This window comes from Chrysochloris asiatica, unplaced genomic scaffold, assembly GCF_000296735.1.
Source record: "Chrysochloris asiatica unplaced genomic scaffold, ChrAsi1.0 scaffold00156, whole genome shotgun sequence".
Lineage (NCBI taxonomy): Eukaryota > Metazoa > Chordata > Mammalia > Afrosoricida > Chrysochloridae > Chrysochloris > Chrysochloris asiatica.
Window position 1 is genome coordinate 2,644,566 of NW_006408674.1, and position 27,860 is coordinate 2,672,425.

A 27,860-nucleotide genomic window follows, 5' to 3' on the forward strand; every position below is an offset into this window, starting at 1 on the left:
TTTTAATGCTTTATTGTGAATTATGTGATAGTTTACATGGGAGGACATCAGCTTCACATTGATCCTGTCGTGTATCGTTTCCTTGCCATGGTTACAGTCCCTTCTATGCATCATCCATCAACCAAAGGGTATACCCAAGATATACAGTGGCTTTTTGTGAGATTTATCATACTATTCATCATAAACCTTCCTTTTAGCAATAACTGGGAAAGTGAGTTTTGTATTTATTAGAATTGAATTAATTTTGGGGTCCCTTACCCTCTTTATTCAACCATGTATATTGAAAATGACTAATTATCAGCTCGGGAAAAACATGTAATGTTCAATGTTACTTTCCTCATGTTGGCCTCAGACCACATGCCTTTTTGTCTTTCAGCCCAAGCAACAGCAGTAAAGACCAGCTGACATAGGGAACTCTGGGGACTGCTATACAGAAAGAGAACTACTAAGCACTCTCAGTGCAGTAGGATCCCCATTCCAAAGTCCTTGTACTCTTATCAAAGTGAGTAACAGTCTTCCCAAGGGCTTTATATCAAGGCATGCTTCTTATCCAGTTGATTTATGAACTTTGCTGGACTTTTTTGTCATCTTTACAAAAGTTTTTGCATGTCCTCCTCACCCTCTGTATCATATTACCCATATGATAGCTGGTAGATATCTCTGTTGAGAATTGCATTTCTTCTTTTGCTTTATTATTATTTTAATTATAATAGGCTATGTTGTTGTGGTTGTGTACCATCAAGTCGGTTGTGACTCATAGTGAACCTATATAAGGTTTCCAAAGCTGTAATTTCTACAAGAGCGGAAAGCCTCATCTTTTCTTGCAGAGCATTCTGGTGGATTCAAGCTGATGACTTTATCATTAGCTATGTAAATTCAGAGTGTTGGCTTTGAAGAAGGGTCCCTGTCTCCTTTCAGCATCTATAGGCTCAGCATTTCTGAGAAATCTCTGTCTACTGTGCTCTATACTTTGCTCTCTCCTGGTATCTCCGTGTGGTAAAATTACAAGGAAGATTCTAAATTAACCAGTTATGAGTAGTTATTTTCCCAGTGATTAAAAAAGAAATGAAATTGGACTTAACTACTTTGTGCCTGAGTTAGTTCTTTGAGGTTTAGCATTAGTGTGCATTCTTGTTAAACTCAGTATGGGATGTGTGTGTATGTGTGTGCGCGCAAGTGCTCAGGGCTTTTGTATGTGTGTGTATGTTTTGCCTCTCTTGTCTTACAATTAATGGTACACAAGTAGAAAAGGTCATAAGTGTTAACCTAGAGATTAAAAAATTCAGATGCTAGTTAAGAATAGTGGGGTAACAACGTTACAGATAGCCTTGAACTGGAGAGTTCAGGCCCTGTTTAAAAGGACTTTAGCTGATAATCTTAATTGTGAAAACATGAAACCATTGTGATCAGGTGTTTCCATAGAAATCTGGATATTTTTAAATTTTTTTTTTTAATGTGCTATTCCTCAGTTTTCTAATGCTAACAACCAATTTTAAAAAACATTAGTTATGTGCTGGCCAACCAAACATGGCTGTGGGCTAGATTTAATTCATGTTTGCAACATCTCTGAACTAAAGAGGAAACAACCCAAGTACATTGAAAACCACATATATTTATTTTTTAACCAAATTATGTTATTGGTCGTTCTAGTTGCTGATTAACTTTCTGTACATAAGATAAAAACACTGAAATATGAAACATTTTTCATCCATCTGGTTTCTCTCCTTTTCAACTGAAAAGAACCACCTTTTAGTTGATATGAATACTTTTGACAGTAAATATACTGAGCAAAATATTTTGTGGAGGTTCATACTAGGTATCATAAGTGTTTAAAGAGAAACTTAAAAGAGTTTACTTGGGTAAATGAATTCTATACCTTGAAGCTGTTGATTAATGGTAAGATTTAACTCCTTGAAAGGGTTGTAGAGTCTCTCCTTTAGGAATATAAAACAGAAAGGAGTGTTGAGGTGGTCAGAAGTGTACTCCTAAGAAACAGAATTTAAGCACATTCTTGGATTAGATAGGATTGTTACAGGCAGAGTGCAGAAACCAACAGCATTTACTAAGAAAGGAACAATTTGAGCAAGAACCTTGTTTCAAATATGCAGGACCAAAAGACTCAACTTGTAGGAAAAGGAGAGTAAGAGTAGTTAGTGAATTTCAGCTGTGTGCAAGGCACTAGGTGGTTGCTTTCAGTATTCATTATTTTAATGTGATCTGGTTAGGTTATATAGACTTACAGAAGGTTAATAACAAGTTCAAACTCTTACCCTGGCATAGATATTTGAGATTAGTATTCATTTCTTCATGGCACATAGTAATTTGCCACAGAATTCAGAAAATAGGAATCTGCCAAAGAGCAAGTGGACAATATACTCACTTGGGGTGTGGGGCGACACTGGAGGGAAGACATGCTAGAACTTTTGCCAAGATTATGTTGCAGAATGTCCATTAATTTGGGTGTGGGTCAAAGTCTGTAGAGTGTGATTGCTAGGTTAGGCATCCCTATCTGGGGTAGTCATGAAATAAAAGAATGTGGTAAACTGACTATTGGGGGGAATTTAAATTGATTTGCAAGAGAGTTAAAACAGCCACAAAAGGTTGTTAAGATAACACTGATGTGAACTAATGAAAGTCTGGATTGGAATGGCAAAAAAAAAAGCACAAACCATTTCAGAATGAAAATTATGGAACTTGGTTATTGAACTCTAGGACAGGCAGCTGCAGGCTGTAGGTTGGATTGGCATCTAATGTAATTACTATAATGGACTGTAAGTTGCATTCATTTATTGCTGTCCTTGTCTGAATTTTAATAATTGGCAATAGATTTTTTTTTTTTTTCTGTTGATTTTCTTTTAATGCTAATTGGGATTTCTTAGGTAAAAAGACTTGAAGGAAAAACAAATTTTCTCAAGAGCTTGGTTTAATTAGCTAATTAAAACTGCATAATATCTTAAGCTTTAATAAATGAGTAATGTTTTAAATTACCATTAAATGAAAATAAAAAGTCATGAATGACCATAAAATTACAGGTTTCTAGAATAGGCTGGATTTAGTCTTTCTCTTCAATTTTTTGGATAAAGAAAAAGATACTGAGTAAGCCACTTGTTAGATATGTGACCTCAGACAAGTTACTAACTTTCTGAATATCAGTTTCCTCATTTTTTAAATTGAGCTATCTAATACCAACATATTAGTGTTCTTGAGATAATTAAATTTGATAATTAAAAAAACAACAATAAAATCAGTCGCTAGCCCCTAGGAAGCTGTCAATAAATGTTAAATATTGTTTGTAGGATTGGAAGGGGGTTAATGGTTCTAGTTTTTATTAAGAATATTATTAACTCAGAGTTCTTATTTTATGAATTTTCTCCAATCTTTTGACCATGCGATTCAGTCTTCTTCTTTATGAGTACAGTAATAGTCTCACTCTTTGCCTCCTTGAATGTGCAGCTTTATAAATCTCACAGTATAACAATTAAGGAATCATTCTGTCTTCTCATTCACTTCTCCTACCTCATTTCTTCCCTGAGCATTTGACTGCCAGACCGATGCACCCTGAAAATTGTGTTCCTACCCAAAAGGTATATCCAGTAGCATTGGCAGGTCCTGCAGCTTTTCTAACGTTACCGCTACACTTAAGAGATCAACTAAGATCCCCTTTTGTGTTTTGTGGTCTTTCTGGATCGTCAGGGTAAGGTATGTTTTTCAGCTTAAAGATAATTAAATAAAAGGGTTTTGTTTTGTTTTTTTTTCTATTTGACTTATTAAATACCCTGTGAAATCCTTTGTGCTGTTTCTATGCCAGAAATGATAGATTTTCATAAGAAAGCTGTTGATTATGAAAATCATTATTCATTTACTGTGTGCAGGACAGTTTGACTTGGGAAAATTGCTAGTTTTACATGTTTTGAATTTTAACATTATTCTAAGAAAGGTATCGGGGAACGTGGTACTCCATATGATAAGCACTGGACGCTCTGCTATTCTAGCCCGCCAGCTGCTCTGTGGGAGAAAGATGAGGCGTTCTGCTCCTGTAAAGATTTACAGCCTCGGAAATCTTGTGCAGGGCCACTTTATTAATTATTTGTGCGTTTGTGTTTTATGCATAAAGAGTAAGTTTTCTTTCTCCCCTTTATTTCCAAGAATGAGTGTAGTGTTAGCTTGTAGACAATATTGGCAGACTTCAAAAAGTTTCTAGAAAACGGAACTAAAAGATAATAAAGTTTTTCCACATTTTTAAATCCACCTTACATCACCTGCATGGAAAATACATGATTTTATAGCCATTGACTCTCAGACTTTTTTGTCTTTACATTCTTTACAATAATTTATGAAAAATAAGCACCACCCCCCAAAATTGTTTCATGAAACTAGTGGTATTGCATATGCCTGTTTGCATCTTTTTAAGGTTTGGCTTAATAGAAAACAACAACAACATTCTCAGACCTGCCTCTGCATTGAATCTTGTTGCATTGTTATAAATTCTAAGTTATAGTCAAAACTGGGAGAAATATTGTATCGCTTTTTCAGATAGTAGACAGGGTTCTTCTTTGAATACTTCTTCAAAACTTGACAGTTGGTGAATTTCTTAAAGGATAGTTGCAATGTGGAATCTGAAACTCTGTAAAAGGTTTGTTCCATTATTTTAGAATTAATTGTCTTAGCTCTCACTTTGAATGGATCTTTTGCTCCTGATTAATTTCATGCCATCTTACATTGCTCACTTGGGAAATATTGGTTCGCTGACTTAAAGCACACCTTCCAGATGTTGATATCATATCAGCTAACCATTATTGCTGTCATCAGAAACGCAAGTGTTGGAAGACACTTGTTAAGAGTTTTATGCCTGAATGCTTGAGTTCTGTCCTTGGCAACAAATGCTGTGACTGCCTTCCTAACATCTCATGTTTTTGATCTAGTGTTAATCCACTTTGTCTTAGTCTTGTGTTTTCCTTCTTTGGCAGGTTTCCACCTTATACAGGTTTGAGGTTTGCTGGTTTTATTGTAATTAAACAACTACAATATTGTTTCCTTGAAACAATAGGTTTACTTCATTCATTTTCAAGTAAATGCCTGCCATATACCTAAATCTAAATAACTAGAATTGGTCAGTTTTTCAAATAAAAAAATGTGTTCCCATAAAGAAAGCAACAAGTACTTCCTAAGTTGCACAAGTACTTCCTAAGACAATCAGAAAACTAGAGTGCTCTTCTGTTCACTTTGCAGTTTATCACGAAGATGAAATGATGAAGACTATATAAGCACAATGGATCAAGGTTTGGGCTGCTGCCTTGATGTGGCTTCTTGATAAGGTGCCAGTAGTTTTACTGTCAGTATACGTGTCAACATGGCAAATAATGTTATTGTGAAAATAGCTTTGACCTTAGCAGGGGTCCACAGGCCACACTTTGCCAACCTGTGATTGAGAGCTTGATTTCTGGAGTCACACTTGGTAAGTGTCACAGAGGCAGTTCTAGTTCACAGCACCCTGTAGAGGATTTCTGAGGAGCAGGTGGTGTGTTTGAAGCACCGACCTTGCAGTTTGCAGTCCAATATTGCATCTCCAGAGCCACGCTACCTGGGTTGAATCCCAGCTCCATCTAAGCTACTGACCTTGAACAATCATTGAAACTAGAACAAGACACTATAAAACATACGTTGTTGTTAGGTTCCATCAAGTGGATACCAACTCAAAGTGACCCTGTGCACAACAGAACAAAACACTGCCCGATCCTGGGCCAACCTCACAATCATTGCTATGCTGGAACCCATTGATGCTGCCACTGGACCAATCCGTCTCATTAGGGGTCATCTTCCTCTTTTTTTCGCACCCTCCACCTTACGAAACATGCTGTCCTTCTCCAGTGACTGGTTCCTCCTGACAGTGTGTTCAAAGTATGAGAGACGAAGTCTGGCCCTTGTGGCCTCGATGGAGCACTCTTGCTGCACTTCTTCCAACACAGTTCTGTTTGTTCTTTTGATAGTACATGGTATATTATGAAGGGCTCAAAAAGTTTGTGGGGGGAAAAAAAAGCATTATCTTTTCATTCCATTTTTCCATGGACTTTTTGAAGTCCCCTTGTAAAATTACAGAGCAATAGCTCTTAGGAACATAGGTGGAGAAATCCTCATCAAAAAAAAAAAAAAAATTTTTTTTTCAATGTTTGTTGTGAATTATGTGATAGTTTACATGGGAGAACATTCGTTTTACATACATCCATATCGTGTATCATTTCATTGCCATTGTTACAATCCCTTCCATGTATCATCAAGCAACCAACTGTACAAGCCTGCTCCCTGGTTGTCAGCCACTCTCCCTCTCTGGGTCTGAAGTCCCCAGCTGCTCCATCTCTCCATGTCATTGTCTATGCCTCCATCTCTGGCATCACTGCCTCTCTGGGTAGGGTCCTGCTCTCTGCTCTTCTCCCTTGATGGTCCCAGGGACCTCCGCTCCTAGACTGCATAATTAATCACTCTCCTCCTTGTTACAAAATGCCTACCTTTACATTTCCAACTCTCACAATCAGTCCTGATAAAAATTATTCACTGTTTTATCACAAAAGACCTATCTGCATTTGCTTTCATCAACCCTACCTAGACAGATTGGGTACTACTCAGTGGAGATTCTACCTTCCTCCACACCCTCTGGATCTAGGTTCCCTCTTGAAAGCTTGTAAGCCAGTCACTTCTTGCCTTTGTAGCCTCCCCTCTCTCACTTTGGGTAGCCAGTGTCCAAGTTGCCCATCCCTGTCTACTCTGGGTATGGAGGGGGGTGGGAATGATCCTTGCTGTAAAGATTTGTTCCCTCATTTGAGCTGTTGCATCCATAGGTGTAGGTCAGGTTCATCAAATTGTATCAGATGGCTCTTTTTTTCCTCTTCTTTCTTCTTCTGGTTGAGATCTGATCATCCAATCATTGAAGCCACATCAAGTGGGTGTTATCTGCAAATGTGGCTGTTCTTGTGCATATCCACTCTCTTCTTATCAGCTGGATGCTTCACTCTCCATTCTAGTCCTCTGTGGCTGTGTCACTGACTCTGGGCCCAAGATTCCCCAGGTCTTGCCACACCGCTGGCCAACCAGACCTCCACCTGGGTTCACAGGAGTCTGTTGAATGTTGTTGGGCTTAGCTCACAGCTTCATTGCTGTTTTTACCTCACTTGCCCTTATCGGTGATGAGTATGGTCACCAATCAGAGTTTGTATTCCCATTGAGTCTTAGTCTTGGAAGGGAGTTTGCTCTGAGGGGACCCGACCACTTGCCTTGATGTCTCCTGGGCGAGCCACTTGTTTGTTCTTGTAGTAATCAGTCGGTCTGCCTATATTGTTTCGTATTTTTCTTGTGGGTCTTTCTTTCAAGGAAAAGCTGCTCCAGGCTGGTCTGTCCATCCTTTCAAGTAGAAATTTCCCACTTCTGAAGATTCTGGATCTCAGCAAAACTTTTGACATTAGCGTTTCTTTCCCATTGTGATGATTATATATTAATCTGATGAGTATATTTATAATCCTTTAGGGGAGGAGAAGGAGGAAGTAATATACACAACAGAGCAATAAAGATTAAATTTTGAAGCAACTTGCCACAATGGAGTAAGAAAGATGTTTGTAAAATGCCAAGTTATATCTCTAGACTAAAGAAAATGCTATTTAAAGGCATATGCCAACCTTGCTCCTTTGTTTTGTAGTATAGTCTAGTACATCATTTCACTTGGTTTGGAATTTGCATTAAAACTCCTTCAATACACTCTTCAAATAATTTTGGCAAGTAAAAATTTGGTAACAGTAAACAGAATTCTTTTCCTCCAATGTTTATCTTTCAAGGTAGTTTCAGTGGCAAAACATCTTTCCCTCTGTGATTAGTCTTAATTCTTCATGATTTTTTATGTAAATTCACCCTTAGTTAGGAGTTTGTTTTGTTTTCAGTAAGGAGAACATGCTTTTGTCCTCTTCATGATATTCATGCCAAATAGCCATTTGCTTGATGCAGTAAAGGCACAGTGGGATCCTTCCATTTCCTCCCAGACCAGAGCCTCACAGCAGCACCTGACTAGTTGACCGGTTCATCTGTCCATCTAATGTCGTGCTGTTTGGTTTTGCTTTAATACTTTATAAGAGTATTGTGGGTTTTGGCTTTTTAATTAAGGAGTCATTATCATTATTTTAAACCAGCAACAATAACAAAAAACCACCATTAGCTTTGATATGTTCTTTCCTGTCTTCTGTGATGTTGGATAGGTAGTCTTTTTGTCATTATTTAGCTACATATTATATATATGTATATATTTATTTCATATTATGCTTTTTCATTATCAGTGTTTTGCTCCTTAAAAAGTATTCTAGCATATTTCTAATGACTCTAATTTTGTTGTTGTTACTATGGACCATATTTTTAAAGAACCCATTTTCATAATGTTGAACGCAGCGATCATTTTCAGTTTGTGCTTTGAAGCACATTTTGTATATTATTTTTATTCTTTTTCTGATTATACTCTAGAATAAGACCCTCAAAGTAGAATGACCAGCTCAGAGGAAATCTTTTACAAGTTCTACCAGTTTTTTTTCTTCTCACCAGCATTGATAGTATGTTAAATGCTTTTTAAAAAGAACAAATGACAGAAAATAATACTTGAACTTGCAGCGAAAGTTTAAATGCTTAGAATTTAAACAGTATAAATACAGAGTGAAATGTAAAGTGTGTGTTTGTCATTAGGAGAGTCCCAGTGGAACTAGACTGAAAGGGTTTTCCAGAACATTCTGGTGGTACAGTCTTCAGAACAAATCACTCTCTAGGAGTACTTGATTCTTTCTGAGCCCGCAGAGATGTGTTTGTGTAGTTTGGGTTAGCAATGGAAGTTCAGTGAGAGTTCTTTTGGCTTTAATTTTTTCTCTCTTACCTTACTTCTTACGTATGTTGTTGTTGTTATATGTCATCTAGTCGGTTCTGACTCAGTGAACTCCTCTGTGTAGGATTTCCGAAGAGCAACTGGTGGGTTTGAACTACCAACCTTGTGGTTCGAAGTCCTGTGCTGAACCTACAGTGCCACATGTATAGAGACAACTGTTTTAGAGTGGTTTAGGGAAATATGAGCGTTTTCCCTTTATTATATATATAAAGCAGATTTGGATAATATACAATCATAGTTTTGTGTCTGAATTATTTACTAATTCTCTGTAAATTTCAGGTGTGCAACTGAGAAACATGGCTCAAGAAACTAATCACAGCCAAGTGCCTATGCTTTGTTCCACTGGCTGCGGATTTTATGGAAATCCTCGTACAAATGGCATGTGTTCAGTATGCTATAAAGAACATCTTCAAAGACAGAACAGTAGTAATGGTAGAATAAGCCCACCTGGTAAGTCAGTCTGTTAGAACACTGTATTGAAATGCACTTGGTTAGTTCAGTGCCTAAGACATTTTTCTCCTCTCATGTTGTACTTTTGTACCGTGTATCAGCGAAGTTTCACATTGCACACTGTGATTGTCAGTGGGGAACAAGGATTGAGAGTACCTCTACCTATTAAAAACCACTACAGATCTAGTCCATGGCTTTTTTTATAACTGGGCTGCAGAAGTTTTTTCCCCACGCCTTATTAAAATAGAGTCAAATCTCAAGTATACAAAACTGTTTTGGAAAGCAAAGTATAAGAGAATGGAGACTATATGAAGACCTTGGTTCTTGTATTTGGATGACTTTTATGGTTAATGGAAGTACATAGAGTTATATACTTAAATTTTGTATGGGCTCTTTCATTTCAGGGTTTCATTTTCAAGCCCCAAGCTAGAACCATCTCATTTAAATGTTTCCAAATTTTCTTATTTATTTTTTCAAATGAATATAGATTGTTTTTTAATGCTCCTCTTTATTTCTGCCATATAAAGTACAGGAAAAACAATATCCTACGTGTTGGTCTGCTAACTGCGAGGTCAGCAGTGTAAATCCACCAGCCTCTTGGCTGCAGTAAGGTGAAGCTTTCTATTCCTGTAAAGATTTGCAGTCTCAGAAACCCTACACAGGGTTGCTGTGAGTCAGATCTGACTCGATGGCACACAGCAGCACTGTACTAAGCAGAAATATTCACTCTGAACCCGTGTCTACTTTACACCTAAAATACCTTTTATTTCAAATATGTAATTTGCATATTTGTATTTGGATGATAATTTGTGAACTAATGCTTTGGGGTTTAGGTGAGCTCAGTAATGAGAAATAAGAGTTACATTTATAGATTATGTACAGTTTATACATCGTTCCCTTCTTAATATTAACAAAAATTTTGGTAACTGATTGAAAAAATTTTAGCTAAAAATAATGAAGCAGCACTATATTGTATCTTTATACTATATTATATTTTGTGGAAAACAGATCTTGATGTTTTTAGATAAGGTCTTAGACTGCCCAGAGTACAGAATCATTCATATGAAGTAAGTGTGCTTCTCTTACAGCAGCTTCTGTCAGTAGTCTGTCTGAGTCATTACCTGTTCAGTGCTCAGATGGCAGTGTTCCCGAAGCTCAGTCATCATCATTAGACTTCACATCTTCATCTATGCAGCCAAGGTAAGCGCGAGTCTCTGAACTGTAATTGCAAAACAAAGGCAGTTTCTCTGTTATGTCAGGTTCCTTTTCGGACTTCTTTTTATTTTTCTTCATCCTATATCCTGACTTGCCCCTGAAATCCTTTTGAGACATGTTACGTTCTTTGTGTTTTAGTCTTACTCTGCAAGTAATAGAATTTGTATTTGAAAATTGAGTCTTGCCACAGATTCTCTTTGTTTAATTGCCATGATTTTGTAACTGTGTTGTCTTGTAGCATGGGACATTTTTTTTTCTATTTAAAAGTATCATTAAGCCTAACAAGGCAGAAATATTTGTTTCATTTTATTCTGTTAGTAGATTCAAAATTTCTATTCTATGGTTTGTTTTTTCCCACATTCATGATAAATGTTCAATTCTGCTATACCAGTACATTATTTATAGCTTTGTGTTGGGATTCTTTTAAGCACATCTTTTTAATGCTGGTTTTCATTTTCTCTTACTTGTTATATAATATCACTTTAGTTAATAATTCACATGTGGAGATCATCTTTTAAAATATAAATATTTTTGCTTGCTTTTCTAGCCCTGTATCAAATCAGTCACTTTTATCAGAATCTGTAGCATCTTCCCAAGTGGACAGTACATCTCTGGATAAAGCAATATCTGAAACAGAAGATCTGCAAGGTTCGTTATGAACTAGTTTGTATTTTGTCATCTGTTCAACATTTTGAGTATTATAGGTCAGTGCTATGATGAAGCACGTGTATTGACATGCTAGTTATATATATATATTTTTTTTTTTTATTTAAGACAGCATTTTATATACTCAGGTATGTAATATACTGAAATACTGCAGAGCCATTTCCTCAGAAACTTTGTGGAAAAATGGAATTTTCCTACAATCAAAACCTGATTGCATATTATTTGCATCCAATGTAGAAAATGTAAAACATCTTTAGTTTAAGAAACCTAATTAAATTAACAGGTAGTGATGTTATACTATTATGTTTTGCTATTTTGACTGGTTTAATCTGAACTGTTTTCTCTAAGCAAAGTGGAACTGTTGGTCTAAGGAGGATTTGTTTCTCCTGGTCTGTTGTTTTTTTTTTTTTAATTGTCTGAGACACTTGTGACTTGGATGCCAGTCATACTTGTGACTTTGCTGGCCTCATCATCTGTGACTTTGGAGTGTAATAGTCCCCATTCAGTTACTTATGTTCACAGTTTGGTGACTCATGTTCTTGCCCACACTTTTCATGTCCCCTTTATATGGATCGAAGTGATTTAGGAAGACTCGAGCATTTGTCTAGAGGCTTTCTTAGCCACAAAATGTATTATGTGCCTGACATAAATATTCTAGTCTGCCTAGTATGTTAGCATAAATTTTCTAAATGATTGTAAGTAAGTAATTTTTCTTTTTTAGTTAAGTGAAAAAGCTTAAGGAAGGGCAGAAATGGAAGCCATCATAAGAGGTAGATACTCAGTTGCGTAGGAAATGAGAACACAGGGGGGTGCAAAAGCTTCTGGTTTTATGATACAACTCCCTGACTTTAACATTAAGATAAACTACACTGAAAACAATCCATTTTTTGTTGTGTTTTGTTTTTGTCCCTCTTTATGGAATCCTGATGTGGCACTGTATTTTTTGTAATAACCACAGGTCAGCAGTTCAGACCCACCAGCTGTTCTCAGAAACCCTATACAAGGGTCTCTGTTAGAACCAACTCGATGGCCCACAACAACGACAATACCAATAATAAGTACTGTGGCCAATACGGCACCGAGTGATTTAGTGTGATCAGGCTTAGGCCTGAGATTTTGAAGTCCTTGGCATAGGTTAAAAAGCCAGAGGTTATACATAAGTGCAGCAAGGAGAATACCAAACCATCAAAGTTGCAGAGGAGTTAGCTGTCTAGATTCTGGTTATCATTTGGTCCTGTGCTGAATGAGACTATGAAGAAACAGAGGTTCTTTGTCATTAACTGAGTTAGGACGAAGGAAAACACTATGGTAATTATGAAGAGGTTTATGTTTTGAGAGATCTGGTGAACTGTCATAAAATACGAAGTACTTGTACGCCACTCACAGTGTTTTGAAAATGATAAGATCCTCTGTGCTTCACCATTGTGTGTTAATGCAAATGGTTTCTATTATTTATAGACTTATTTTTCCCCTCAATATATTATATGAAATACTGTTAGATTAAATCTGTATTAACTTTCAAATGATAAAAAGTTAGCATTCATAATTTTATCATCATGGAATCTGAGAAAATCAGGTATAAATTGCATCTCAGTTTATTAGTTTTCAGTGTGGAAAATCTCTTGAGAGCCTTAGATTTTAAAAATATTTTAGCATATATGTGTATTGTTGAATTAAGAATACCTTCACCTATTAAACACAGACTCATACATTTGTATATAGTCTCATAACACACATACACACAGGTTGAAGCTTTATGTTCCCACAAAGATTTAGAGCCTCGGAGACCGTATATACAGGGTCGCTGTGAGTCAGAACTAGCTCGACGGCACTTAACAATGCATACATGCCCTTACGATTTTCCTGCTGGATAGAAATGAACACAGAATTTTTGTTAATGTATTTAATAAATAGATGAAAAGAGACATAAAAATCTCTTGACTCAGGTTATATGGCCGCTTGAGGCCATTATTGTCTCCACTGGATCATTGGACCGGGTCATGGATGTGTATGTTCCTATTGTCGTATCCAGCCTCCCTCTGCTCCCCAAATGAGTTCATCTGGTTTGACGAGCTAGCCAGTTACCTGTTTTCTACCATTCTCACTGCCTGTGTCGCCTTCAGAGGACATTTACTGAGTGGTGAGGAAGGTCATCTCAGCTAGAAGGCTGCACATGAGTCGTTGGGCCTGTGAGCCGCAGTGTTGGAGCATTTTGTTATTGGAGTTTTCTGGCTGATGTCTCCTGCGCAGCTCTTTTCTCGGCAGGTAGTCTGTGTAGAATTAGGATGTGCTGCCACCAGCTGGGTGGTACTGTTGTCGTGGCTCTGATGACTTTTCCTCTTGTTAACTAAGAATTTCACATATTGCTGCATGGTTCTCATTTATTTATGCTTCTTAATGTTAAAAGTAACAACAATACTTCTGTTGTTACTTGTTGTTGTTGTTGTTGTTAAGTGCCGTCGAGTCGGGTCCGACCCATAGCGACCCTGTACAGGGTTTCCGAGGGTGTAAATCTTTACGGGAGTAGAAAGCCTCATCTTTCTCCCGCGGAGCGGCTGGTAGTTTCGAACCGCTGACCTTAAGGTTAGCAGCCCGATTCGTAACCACTACGCTACCAGAGCTCCTATTGTTACTTAGGGAGATGTAAGTCAGATTTCTAGTTCACAAGAGCTAGTTAGCCTAAAAAAAAACAAACTGGTAGCATTTTGATGTACTCTAAAATATCATACTTTGACCACCTACCTTATTGAACAATATCCTTAGCTTCAAGGAACCTATCAGTACCCAGATCTTGGGTCCTAGTAAAAAAAAGTGTGAAATTTTTACTTAGAATAGCTGCATTCATATAAGTCCTTGCTATCCCCGCTCATTTTTTCTGAGCTTTCGCTACTTTTGAAGGAAAATAGGAACCATGTTCACCTTTATACTGATTGTTGTTGTGTGCCATTGAGTTGGTTTCCACTCACAGCGACCCTGTATGGGGTTTCCAAGGTATCATTGGTGAATTTGAACTGCTGACCTTGCAGTCTTTAGTGCATTATCGTGCAGCGTCACATCAGGACTGTGTGGTCACCTTTATAGAGGAGCAGAAGTCAGTGAGGCAGCAGAGGTGAGGTGACTCTGTAAACTGAAAGGAGATGTTGAGTGACATCAAGTCGGTTCTGACTCATAGCGAACCTGGATAGGGTTTCTGAGGAGCAGCTGGTGGCTTTCAACTGCCGATCTTTCAGTTAGCAGTCCAGTGCTTATCCTACAGTGGCACACCAAGATTCCTTGCAAATATTCTTTATAATGCTACAATGATTTGGGCTAAGAATTTAGGATAAGAATTGTGAAGTTATTTTCAGGCCATAATATTTCTCCAATAGCAGGGAGCAATCATTGCTGAGATAGCAAACTATCCATCATCAAAGCGCTGTAACAGAGCTGAGTTATCAGGGGCAGTGTAGCGCGGACCACTACACTGAGTGTAGGTTGAACTAGAATTTTCAGTCTCTTTCAACTCTGAGGGTTCCTGACTCTGTATGAGGTGAAATTGCCAAATAAGTAATTTAAAACAGAGAATACCAGTCTCTTGGACTAGTGTAAGAAAGTTGTTGTATTAAGAGCCATCAAGTCGATACTGACTCTTAGTGACCTTCCATAGAGTTCTGAGGAGCACCTGGTGGATTTGAACTGGCAACCTTGTGGTTAGTAGTTCGGTGCAAGAACAAAGTTGGAGAACTCACAAATTTCTGATGTCGAAATTTCTTGCAAAAAACAGTAATCAAGATTTTGTGATACTAGCTTAAGAATAGACATATAAATGGAATAGAATTGGGAATCCAAAAATAAATAGCTACATGTATGGCCAGTTCATTTTGAAAAGTGGTAGTAATGTTATTGAATGGGGAAAGAATAGCGCTCAGCAAATAAGCCTGGGAAGTCCTTTCTAATTCACATGCGAAAGAAGTGAATTCATACCTCAAACCATACTTAAAATTTAACTCAAAATGAATTGGAGATCTAAATGAAAGTGCTAAAACTTTCACGGAAAACAATGTAGGGGTAAGTAATTCTTCATGACCTTGAATTAGGCAATGATTTCTAGATATCATCTGATACTGAAAGCATAATCAACCAGTAGATAAATAGAACTGCATCAAAATTTAAAACTTTTTTGCTTCAAAGGACTCTGATAATAGAGTGAATAGACAAGCCTACAGAAGGTGATAAACTATTGACAAACTTTCTACCCAATAAGGATCTAATATCCAGAATATATAAAGAACTATTAACAGTGTAATGATAGAAATACAAGTAACTGGATTAAGAAATGGGCCAAGGCTTTATTAAATAGACATTTCTCTTGACCAATAAACACATGGAAAGATGTTCAGTATCATTAACCATCAGAGGACTGCAAATCAAACACACAGTGTGTTCCTCATACTCATCAGGAAATACAGTGTGTGTGTATGTGTGTATATAAATATAATGGATTAATAGCCTTAAAACTGAGTCAAGTACTGTTACATGCTACACTATGGATGAATCTTCAAAGCATCATTAAGTTAAAGAAAACAAAGCACAAAAGGGCACATATTGTATGAGTCTGTGTATATGAAATAGCCACAATAAACAATCTTCAGAGACAAAAAAAAATGAGCATTTACTTATTGAAGGGAATGGGAGAATAGAAGTTTATTTTGCAGGAAATGAAAATATCCTGGAATTAGTGGTGAAGGGGGAATTTTATAGTATGTAAATTACATCTTAAAAAGTAAAATACAGAGCCAGGCACAGAAAAGAGGGATTTTCCTGGAGGAGAAATATGAGAAAGCAAAAATAGTCAGGTTGGAAAACATGAAACTCACAAAATCTGTTGTTTGAGCTCACGGGTTCAGGCAGGTTTATATTGGGACTGAAACAGGAAAGACTCCTGGGAACCAGATAATGAAAATGACTGTCTTTGGATCTGATTGATAGATAGGGAAGAATTATTCAGAATTATTGTATATATGAATATATTTTGAAGCAACAGTATTTTGGACATGGTGTTGTTAAGTGCTGTCAGGTCGATTCAGACCCATAGGGACCCTGTATAGTTTCCAAAGAGCGGATGATGAGTTTGAACTACTGATCTTGCAGTTCAAACGACTTTGTGGTCTGACATGTTAACCCATAGCACCTATTGAAATATATTATTAAAATTAATTTCACCTGTTTCTTTTTAATTTTTAATATGGTTACTAGAAAACACCAGAATACGTACGTGCTAACTGCTGCTTCTGTAGAGGCTTCCTCTCTTGAGCATTTAACATTTTCTAATTTCCACAGAATTTTTGAGCTAAGAGTGACTTAAGGATCATTTGATCCAACTCCTCATTTTGCTTCTAAGGTCTAACAAGGGGAAATGAATTTTATCCCTGTTGTCATTGTGAACCTGTATATTAAACATTCGGTAGGTATCTACCGAGCACCTGTTCTTTGTCAGCAGTGGTTGTACAGTAGTGAACAGAAACAGTCTCTGGCCTCAAAATGCTTGAATGAAAAACTTATTGCAACTCTCTGAGAGAAGGGATACTGATTCTGTTGTACTGCGGAGACCAAGTGGATTGCAATTAAGTAATGTTTGGGGTTTATGTATGAATGTTATCTTATAGTCAATCTTATGTTTTCCTCCCTGTGTATGAATATGCCTTCAAATGGACAGTACTGAATAGTTGCATGTCTTTATTATTATATTTGTGTGCTTTTTCTTTCTTTCTTTTTTTTTTTTTTACAGAACCCAGAGCAGAGGGCGTTGTTCCTCTTGAATGTGATCCTCCATGTGGGTAGTTAAACTCATTTTCCCTGTCCGGGGCTTTTTGAAGTATCTTAAGAGTAGTGTTCAGTAGAGTTTGTCTAGTTGAGATTCCCATAAAAATGAAGTTGACACATGCTGAACAGCTTATAACGCCAGCCTCAGTATTACCCGTAGGCCTCCCACACAGACCACTGGGACCAATGGCTGCAACAGAGGCAGTCACTTGATCTGTGTTTTTGATTCTCATTTCAGAATATGAAAAGCTACCTCGTTCTCAGCAAACTGCCTTTGTCTCAGTGAGATTATGGTCCTTTGCCATTAGTTCAATGTATGCCTCTTACTAATTTGCTTTTATACAATGAGAATTTGATAAGTCAAGCTTTGATCTTAAAATTCACCTATAAACAGAGGAAGTGGTGTCATTTCTGTGAAGCTTATACTTTCACACAGGGCTCTGTTGTCCTCATGTCCCTGAATCATTTGGGGAATGTTTAAAGTCAGGCTGTCAGCCACTAGTTTTATGTAAGCTTAGTTTACCTGAGTCTCATGGGGGCATAACTGATGTTCATTGATTCTGTATGTGGACTCTCATATATAAGGTTTTAGATAGTCTATTTTAATAGTACAGATTTGTTTATTAGTTTGTGATATTTTGTCTTTTGTTGTATTTCATTAAATGAGGATCAGCTGTTAGCATAAGCTAGCTGGCATCCATTACAGAAAATACTTGAGTATCTATTACATGTAGCACTGTGCTGGCTTCTGGAGATTCAAACAGGATAAGATACCACCGCTCTTCTCAGTGGGCTTGCTGTATGCAGTTTGGGTACAAGGCATGTAAATAAATTGGTAACTAATTCAACTCAACAGATTTTATTGAGTGCTTGCTATGGTATAGCAGGCATTAGTGGTAGGCACTGTCAACAGGGTCAGAAAGGGCATGTTTCTGCCTACAGAGAATCCACCATCAAGTCATAGAAGGCCAACAAGGAAGTATCACACACTATATAAAGTACTCTTTGGGGTAGAAGGGCTAGGGTAAGTAAGGATTTGATGGTGTGAGCCCATACAACAGTTAATTAGCATTAGCCCAGTGGAGAGAGGGGCGAGAAGCACATGGGAAGAATAGTCCATGTAGACAGGGAAAAAACTTACTCAAAAGTTCAGCTGGGTAAAAATTTGATATGTTCAGGGATATTCAAGTAGTGTGGCTCAAACATGGAGTGTCGTTGAGGTACAGTGAGAGAGAATTCTGAGGAAAGAAAGATAGACAATGATGAAGTACTCTGAACTATGCTGGTGAGAAGCCATACAGGTTTTTTTTTAACTAGAGTCTATTGTTCGATTTTCATTTATGGCTGGTGACTGGTTGCAGTGTGAGAGAGGGGTCACATATGAAGTGCTCAGTGTTTGCTAGAGACTATTAAGAGTATTGGTATGGCCCTGTGAGTTAATGTGCTGGACGGCAAAGTCGGTTTCTGGTGGTTCAAGCTCACCGTGTGCTCCTCAGAAACCCTGTACATGGTCGCTGTGGGTTGGAACTGACTTGGTGGCATTTAGTAACAACAAATATTAAGTGTATTGGAGCTCTTGTGTGGTGATGTAGGATAAGCAGTCCGAACTGACTTGATGACATTTAACATAACAACATTAAGAGTATTAAAGGTACCTATAATAAGAAGCTGTAGTGAACTGAGACAAGGAAAGCTTCCTAGAAGAAATGGTTCTTGGGCCTTAATGAGGAGATCTAGATCAAATAAGGGAAAGAGCACAGGAAGTCCTTAGGAATAGGTTGTAAAAGGTGTGAGCAAAGGCTCAGAGTGTAGACTCCAGAATCAATTGGTTCCGCAGTGGATTCAAGGGAAAGACTAGTTGGTGGTGTAAACATGGAGAGGTTAAGAGCTTGTTCATGCCCACTGGAAAGGACAAGCAAACCAACCTGGAGCAGCTAGAGGAATAGAAGATTCCTTCTTGAAAGAAAGACCAGCAGGAAAAATCAGAAACAGAAACTTGAACCTTGTTGCTGCTGACCTTGGTTTTATTTAAGCTTTAGTGTGAAATACTTAGAACTGTAAACATACTTAGTATTCAGAACTTTAAAATATATTTAATACTCTGCTGAATCTTTATTTCCCATTGTTTTTCTTGTTCTCTGAGACATCTACGTAGTTCCCACCCTGGATGACATTTGTTGTTGTTAAGTGCTGTCAAGCCATTTCTGACTCAGTTTCTGAGGAATGAATGGTGGGTTTGACCTTGCAGTTCAAAGCTACCTTATGGTCCAGTGTTTATCCTACAGCACCATGCCACACCGGAAGTATATGTTATGACCACTTTCTTATATACTGTCTCAGAATCCCCAAATAGTATTAGTGTCTGTACCTTTTATTGGTTTGTTGTTGTTAAAGTGCTGTCAAGTTGCTTCTGACTTACAGCGACCCTTTGTAGGTTTCTGTGGCACAACTGTGGATTTGAACCACCAACCTTGCAGGTAGTAGTCTAGTGCTTATCCTTACAGTGTCACACCAGGACTCAATATATAATTATTAGAAAAGTTAAAAAATGCAGTTAAGCCCAAAGAAGTTGCTGACCTATTAGGTTGTCCTTATAGATCCAGTATTGATAAGTCAGTGTATGAGCCATTAGCCACTGGTGGTGGTTACGTGCCATGAAGTCGGGTCTGCCTCATAGTGACCCTCATAGGGTTTCCGAGGCTGTAAATCTTTACAGGATTTTCCTGCAGAGCAACTGGTAGGTAGGTCTGAACTCCCGACTTGGTGGTTAGCAGCCCAGTTGTAATCTACAAAGTATTGCTACAAAATCATAGAAGTCTTTATTAAACAAAAATATCAAAACATGAAGCTATAGTTTGTCAGCATCTCTTCCATCTCCAGCTATGTACTTCTAAAGGTAGTGCTTCCATCTCTCTTACCTTTCCCTGAAGAGTTCATTACTCGTTGGTTTATACCCATGACCATCTATCATTTGAGAAAATCTATCAAGGTAACTGCTTGGATTCCCCCTCAAACAGTTACTGTTATAATACCATCTGAACCTACCTGTCTTGAATTTAACTGGCCTAGCAGATCCCCTAGGAAGCCACTATTTTTATTGCACTTTTTTGAAGGCATCCTGATGATAGATACTAAGACAAGTCTGTTACTGAGAGAACTTGTCTGCAGCCGTCCACTGCTCACAGAGGCATGTTTAAATAAGTTTTGTTTTGGAATGAACCTGTGCATGTATGAACTGAAGCTTTTAATGTTGTTGTTGTTCAGTGCCGTCGAGTCGGTTCCGACTCACAGCAACCCTGTGTAGAATTTCAAAGGGCTACTGGTGGGTTTTAATTGCCAGCTTTGTGGTCCTCAGTCTGGTGCTGATCCTACAAGTTGCCACACCAGTAGCAGTGGTTTTTGGCTTACCATTGTATATTCTCTTAGGTTATTTTCTGCATGTGTGTATGTTACATGTAGATTTTAAGAGGGCACCTTGTAATCCAGTGTTAATAAGTGAATCGTTCCTCAGATAGTCACAGGGATCAGTGGGGATGAGAGAGAGATATCACTCAGATATCAAAATCTTATTGAATAATTAAGTTTTGCCACGTTTCTACTTTTGTTAGCTTCAGTACCAGATACGGCACAGCAGCCATCCGAAGAGCAAACCAAGTCTCTTGAAAAACCAAAACAAAAAAAGAATCGCTGTTTCATGTGCAGGAAGAAAGTGGGACTTACTGGTAAGGATCAGATGGTTTAAAATTAAGATTATATTTTAAAATAATACATGCTTTACTGTGTCTGACTTCAATTAAAGAAGAGTGTATTCCAATGAGAGAGAATATTGGGAATACTTCAGTTTCTGTATTTTCTGAAAGAGATAAAAATAGCTTGGTTTATATGCAGTAAAGTGAAGCGAATAGCTTTTTTTTGTAAAAATTCATTTCATTCTGCTGCTCTGTACCCTGTACCCTAGTACCATAGCGTTTTAGTGCTCAGTTGCTAACTGGAAAGTCAGGGGTTTGAACCCCCAGCCACTCTACGGAAGAAAACTGGCAGTCTGCTGCTATAAAGATTGCCACCCTAGGAACTTGTGGGCAGCTCTCCTCTGTGCTGTAGGCTCACTAGGAGTCGAATCAACTCGAAAGCAGTGGGGTTTGGAAGGGCACTGCCCAGATCCTATGAAATGCAAAGGTGTGGCTCCTACTTAAGGAGCTAGAAATTGGATACGAGGGAATATTTTAAAGCACAGGGCAAGATGTGAAGTCCTTGTTTTTAGGTGCCTTCGAGTTGGCTCCAACTCAATAACAACCCTGTGCACAGCAGAACCAACACTATCTAAACTGCTGACTGCATATAAAATCATGCTCACTTTACATAACGACCTTGTATAGTGTTTCTAAGGAGCGGCCATGGGTTTGAACCACCAACAGCCTCGTGGTTCAGTGAGTGCTTATTCTGCAGCATTCCGCCAGGACTTCAGAAGTTCACATCACAATTATGTAGTGATAAGGTTGTAAGGGTTCCGTGAGCTAATACATGTTACAGGGAGTAGCCCAAAGCTACCACATAAAAAGTAATCAATGCATGTTGGTTCTTATTTCTGCCAGGTGGTATTAGGATAGGGAGAAAAAAATGTTAGAAAGTAATTAGCAAAAAAAAAAAAAAAAAGATTATTAAGTACTTTCACTCAGTACTTATTGTGGTAAGCAATTTGAATCTACAAGCCACTCTGAGGGAGATAGATGAAGTTTTCTGCTCCTGTAAAGATTTACTTCCTGGAGAACTCATACAGGCTTGCTATGAGTTGGATAGCCACTTGACTACTTAACCATAAGTTCAGTGGTTCAGACCCACCAGCTGCTTCTTGGAAACCCTATACAGGTTCGCTATGAGTTAGAGCTAACTTGATACCAATTAATAGCAATAGTACTTACCGAATTCAAGGAAATGAATTGATTTATATAAAAGGAAGGCGGAGGGGGAGAGAAGCCTATTAGGAGAAGTATTATGAAAGCACAACCTTCAGCTGCGTCTTGAATGATGGGCAGGACTGTTAACTGGTCAAAATAGACGCATTCGAGAGTAACCTGAATAAAAGCAGAAAGAGGAACCCATAGTTCACAGTGAAGACCCTGGGTTAGCCACTTAGCTGTACTGCAGAATCTGGGGAGAAGGTCGTATGCTGCAGTCAGACAAGGAAAGAGAGAGAAAAGGCTCATGAAGAGTTCTGAACAGCAGTTGGCTCAGGCGCCTTCAAGTTGATTCTGACTCACGGTGGTCTTATTTGTACAGGGTAGAATTGTGCTCTACATGGCTAATTGGGCTGAGAGAGATCACCATGCCTCTCAGTCCCTCTGGGTGGACTTGTACGGCCTTTTGAGGTACACTGGTAGTTTTAGTTAGCAGTCAAGCATATTAACAGTTTGTATCATCCAAGGATAAAGGAGCTCTGGTAGCGTAGTGGTTACGAATCGGGCTGCTAGCCTCAAGGCCAGCAGTTTGAAACTGCCAGCTGTTCTATGGGAGAAAGATGAGGCTTTCTGCTTCTGTAAAGGTTTACAGCTTTAGAAACCTTATACAGGGTCACTATGAGTCAGAACCTACTCCACAGCACATAACCACCAACCACTGTCATCCAAGGATACTGCAACTATAGATTGATTGTTTACTCTGTCGGGCATTGTGCTTAATGCTTTACATAAAACTTTTACGTAGAGGCACAGAAGACTTGACAAGGTTTTGAACAAAACTGTGCTTTACGAATGTGACTCTGACTCAGGAATGGGCTGGAGAAGAGGAAAGATGGAGAATGGAGTCTAGTATATATAGACATTTAAAACGGGGCCATGCCTTAACCGAAACCTTGGCAGATATGTTTATTTAAAGAATGCAAACATGCACAGACAAGATAATTTGTGATAAACGTGTTGTTAAGTGCTGTCGAGTTGGTTCAAACTGACATTACAGTCCAGCGTATGAACCCACAGTGCCACATTTCGTATCAAATGTAGTCTCATAAACTCTCGGGCTTCATTCACACTTAGAATTTGGGGATCTAGTCATCTTCATCTCTTCTATCTTGTTAGTCTAATCTCATGGTGCTATTGGCTTCCTTGTTTTAATTCTCTTATTAATAATAAAGTTATAGAATATGTTTTTGAAGTAAACAAATGTGATAAAGGAAGTTAATGTCAATTTTTAAAGTATTGGTATCCTAGGCTACATTCTGCAACACTACCATGCTACCATAAAAACGGAACTTTGAAGGAACAGGACCTGTTTATCTCCACCCCTTATGGCTTCTAGTCTCTCTTGGCTTCTGGTCTTGGGACAACTCCCTAAAATACATAGCTTTACTATGTCTGTACTACATGTGAAGCACTTAATAGAGTTCTCATTTAATTCTTAACAGCAACTTAACTCCACAGCTACAGTAGCAGAAGCTAAGGTTCAGCAAGACTAAGTAATTGCCTTTAGTAGTAAATATATTCAGACTTGGACAGCCTGAGTCTAGATCCTGTGCCTGATATATTACTCAGCCAAAGTAGAATTCACATCTACATTGGAGACGGGCCAAGGAAAACGAAGAAGGCTAATGTGTTATTTATTGGCAGCCTTGCAAAGATTTTATTTGGTCTTAATTAAATTTTAAGGTTGCTTTATTGACAATATGCTTATTTTTACGCCATGATACTTGGATTTGAAATATTTGGCCTTTTCAGTTGAGCAGTTTAGTTTTAATAAATAATTCTGGTCGTATCACAGATGAAGAAACCTGCGCTCAGAAACGTGATTATGACTTGTTCTCTAATAAAAAGCCATTTTTGTAGGTCCTAGGAGCCCTGGTTGCACATTAGGTTAAGTGTTGCGCTGCAAAACCTCTAGGTCAGCTGATCTAACCCACTTGCCGCTCAGTGAGAGAAAGCTAAGGCAGTCTGCTTCTGTTAAGATTGGCAGCCTCGGAAGCCCCATTGAGCAGTTTACTCTGTCCTATAGAGTCACTATGGAGTCCTGATGTGGTGCTATGGGCTAATGAGTCAGACTGCAAAGTCATTTGAACTGCAAGGTCAGTGGTTCAAGCTCACTAGCTGCTCTTTGGAAACCCTATACAAGGTCGCTATGGGTCAGAACTGACTCGATGGCACTTCACAACAATAGAGTCACTCACTGTAAGTCAGAATTGACTTGATGGCAGTGGGTTTGGTGTGGGGATTCATAACGGGAGCAAGAAATGAAGCTATCAGCTAATACATTTTAAGAATGTTATTAGATTGTGAGACTGTTAGCTTAAATAGAATGATGCTTTAGATTACGACTCTAAATACATGATTCTGTTGAACACTAATTTGGCTAAGGAACTTAATATTGAGACCTTCCATCCAACTCAAGTGTGTGTACTCTTCCTCTCAGGGTTTGAATGCCGATGTGGAAATATTTACTGTGGGGCGCACCGTTACTCAGATGTACACAATTGCTCTTACAATTACAAAGCTGATGCTGCTGAGAAAATCCGAAAAGAAAATCCAGTAGTCGTTGGTGAAAAGATCCAGAAGATTTGAACTCCTGCTGGAATACAAAATCCTTTGACCATCTGCAAACTAAAAATTGACTTGAGCTTTTTTTCCTAGTCATTGGGAATGTAGAGCAATGTATCTTGCATAGACCTTTTAATCATGCATGTCATCAGAAGAATAGATTTTTGTTTTGTTTTGAAAATGACTCTGAACATTTATTTCCATTGCAGTTTCTGTGGCTGAAAAGACTTAAGTAAACTTTACAAGTATTATCCTTTTAAGATCATTTTAATTTTAGTTGAGTGCAGAGGGCTTTTTATAACAAATGTGGAGAAATTTTGGAGGGCTGTGATTTTTTTCCAGTATTAAACATGCATGCATTAATCTTGCAGTTTATTTTCTCATTGTGTATGTATATATAGCTTTTCTCTGCAGCACGATTTTCTCTTTTGATATTGCCCCTTGGGGCACACTAGTTATCAGTAACTGAATGTATCTTAATCATTTTGGCTGCTTCTGTTTTTTTCATTAACAAAGGTTATACATACATTAGCAGATAGTTTCTTTGCACCCACTATTTATGTCTGAATCATTTGTCACAGGAGTGTGTGTGCTGATGAGATTCTAAGTTTGTGTGGTTTAAATTTTTTTTTTTTTTTTTTTTCTTTTGAGCGAGGGAAAGGAAAACTGTATGCGTTTTCATTAATGACTACAGGTTTCTTTCAGAATACGTTCATCAGTCTGTGTATACAATATGAAGAATGATCTGAAGTAATTGTGCTGTATTTATGTTTATTCACCAGTCTTTGATTAAATAAAAAGGAAAAGCAGAACGTATCTTGTATGACTTTTTTCTCAATGATTGTTTATGGTAGTTTGTTTTGACTTTTAGTTTTGAACTTGTTTAATTTTGTAATGGAGTCCTCGTGTGCCTTTGTTAATGCACTGGACTGCAAGGTCATTTTGAACAGCAAGTTGGCGGTTCAAGCTCACCAGCTGCTCCTCAGAAACCCTGTACAGGATCACTGTGTGTTGGAACCAACTTGACAGCACTTAACAACAACTTTTTAACAATATTACATCTCACTTCTATATATGACAAATTAATGATGTGAGTTCTGGTGTGGTGCTGTAGAATAAACCCTGGACTGCTACCCAAAAGGTCTGCAAGGTGGGCATTTTAAACCCACCAGTACTCCTGTACAGGATCACTGAGTCGGAATCAACTCGACACCACTTAACCAACCACAACCATGAAGTATAGGAGTCCTGATGTGCTGTAAGATAAGCGCTGGACCTCTAACTCAAGGTCTGAAGTTCAAACCCATCAGCCGCTCCTTAGTCACTGAATCAGAACCAACTTGTCAGCACTTAATGATGATAAATGGTCATCGGTAATCTTAGATTCCTGTAAATTGAAGATGTCAACATTATGTGAAAGCCAAGAATGGCTTTTTGTTACTTAGATGTCATCTTTTGTAGCCTTTGTCTGATTCCCTTTTCTACACTCGGTCATACTTCATTAGTATCTAATAGAAGCTATTTTCCTTGTAAAATTAAGAGCAACTGAAAGAGCAGAATTCAGACATTTGGAGAACTGTGGAGTACAAACATTCCTCGAGGTTATTTTGCCCTGAAGTTTCCAAATGTGCCCAGCAGCCAACCCTTCCAAACAAGAAGTATTACAGGACGCAGATGAAGTACATTTTGTAATACATATTTCTAGGTTTAAATTTATTTACATATTACTTATCCATAAGAATGATTTAGTGTTAAAATCTGCAAATGTAATTTATCACATTCACAAAACAAGAGACAGACAACCAAGTGGCCAGCTCAATAAATTCCTAGAAAATAATAAAATTCTACCCCATTTGTGATAAAAATTGCTCAGTAAATTAGGCGAAGGAGGGAATTTCCTTAAACTGATCATTTCAATGTAAATAAAAATCAAAACACTGGTGTGGAGTTGTAGGATAGGCACTGGATTGGGAGCCACAAGGTCATCTGTCCAAACCTACCAGCTGCTACTCACAAAAGGGTCTCTGTGAGTCGGAGTTGAAGGAATGAAGGTTGACTGCCTGTTGTCATGATATCCTTGTATCAGGGAGTCTAGCCAGGGGGCTGAGACAAGATGAAGGAAGAGACAGCACTCAGGTCTTGGGAATTGTGATTCGCTTTACAGAAAACCCACGCAAACCTGGAGAGAATTTGCTAGCTATTTCAGGAGTTAGGGTACTAGATGTGAGGTTAGTTTTCAGAAATGAGTTGCTTTTTTTTTTAACTCCAGTGACAACTAGAAAACCCAAAGACACCATTTAGAGTAATAGATACCAGTTGCCTTCTGCTTCACTTCTCCCTTACATCAAAGATCAATCTATGCATTGAACTGTTTCTGGGAACCATCGGAAATTAACAGTATGCTAACTTGGGGACAGGGCGTGATAGGAAGAAAATAAAACCAAAACCGTAAAGATAATATGACTTAAGTAAATTGGGAGAGAGATATAGACATGTTCATGGATAGGAAGTCAGTGTGATACGGGTATCTTGTTTTTCTCCTCAAACAGATTCAAAGCAATTCCAATAAAATTTCAGTACGGTTTTCATTAAGCGTGGTAAGATCATTCTAAATGATAGAGGGCCAGGACAGAGCCCTCCAAAAAGGAGCTGGGAGGAGACGTATTACCCTATGTGGTGTTAGGACTAGGCTTCGGCTCCACCCCCTGTAGGGAATGTGCCATTAGACCCCAAATGTGGAGTCCTAGTGTAGCACTGAAGGATAGATTTGATAGACAGGGTCGATTTGAACTGCAAGATTGGCAGTTCAAACTCACCAGCTGCTCCTCAGAAACCCTATATAGGGTTGCTATGAGTTGTAACTGACTCAAAGGTACTTAACAACACCCAAAATGTATGGAATCAAAATCTACATCCTTACAAGGTCCCAGGTGATTCTTAGGCGTATACCTGGGTCTCTTGTTAAAATGCAGGATTCTGATTTAGTGGGGAGGGAGGGCAATGCAAATAAAGGAGTCAAATAAAAGAGACCCGTTCAAAGTCCTAGTTAGGGCTCATTATGAAACGATGTCAGTTAAAATACTTGGATATAAGTCAAGGGGCAGATTTCTCAATGGACTATACTGGCATTCCCCAAAACGGATTAAAGTATGGCTTGAACTTTGGTGTAAGGGGGAAGTGACATACCACCTGAGGAGAAAAGGAACTGTTGAAGAATAGAACTGGAGCAATTGTTCGTGGAAAAAAGGTGAGATTTGATCCTTATAGGTCTTAAATGTAAAGCATAAAACTTTAAAACTCTCATG

General features: G+C 38.2%; 1 protein-coding gene across 7 annotated transcripts in view; it reads left to right on the forward strand.

The window, feature by feature from the left end:
- Window positions 1-25,378, forward strand: part of ZFAND6 (zinc finger, AN1-type domain 6) — a 106,041-nt gene extending 80,663 nt beyond the window's left edge. For 3 of the 7 annotated variants that reach the window (XM_006870903.1, XM_006870904.1, XM_006870905.1), the window contains 5 exons: window positions 9,182-9,352; window positions 10,441-10,552; window positions 11,115-11,215; window positions 20,644-20,757; window positions 24,431-25,378. In XM_006870903.1, the coding sequence (XP_006870965.1) occupies window positions 9,199-9,352; window positions 10,441-10,552; window positions 11,115-11,215; window positions 20,644-20,757; window positions 24,431-24,579 (630 nt within the window). In that variant the 5' untranslated portion in view covers window positions 9,182-9,198 and the 3' untranslated portion in view covers window positions 24,580-25,378. Of the gene's footprint in view, window positions 1-9,181; window positions 9,361-10,440; window positions 10,553-11,114; window positions 11,216-20,643; window positions 20,758-24,430 lie in introns of those variants that run through there. The other 4 variants (XM_006870906.1, XM_006870907.1, XM_006870908.1 and 1 more) reach the window with 4 other exon arrangements.
- The last annotated feature ends 2,482 nt before the right edge of the window (window positions 25,379-27,860 follow it).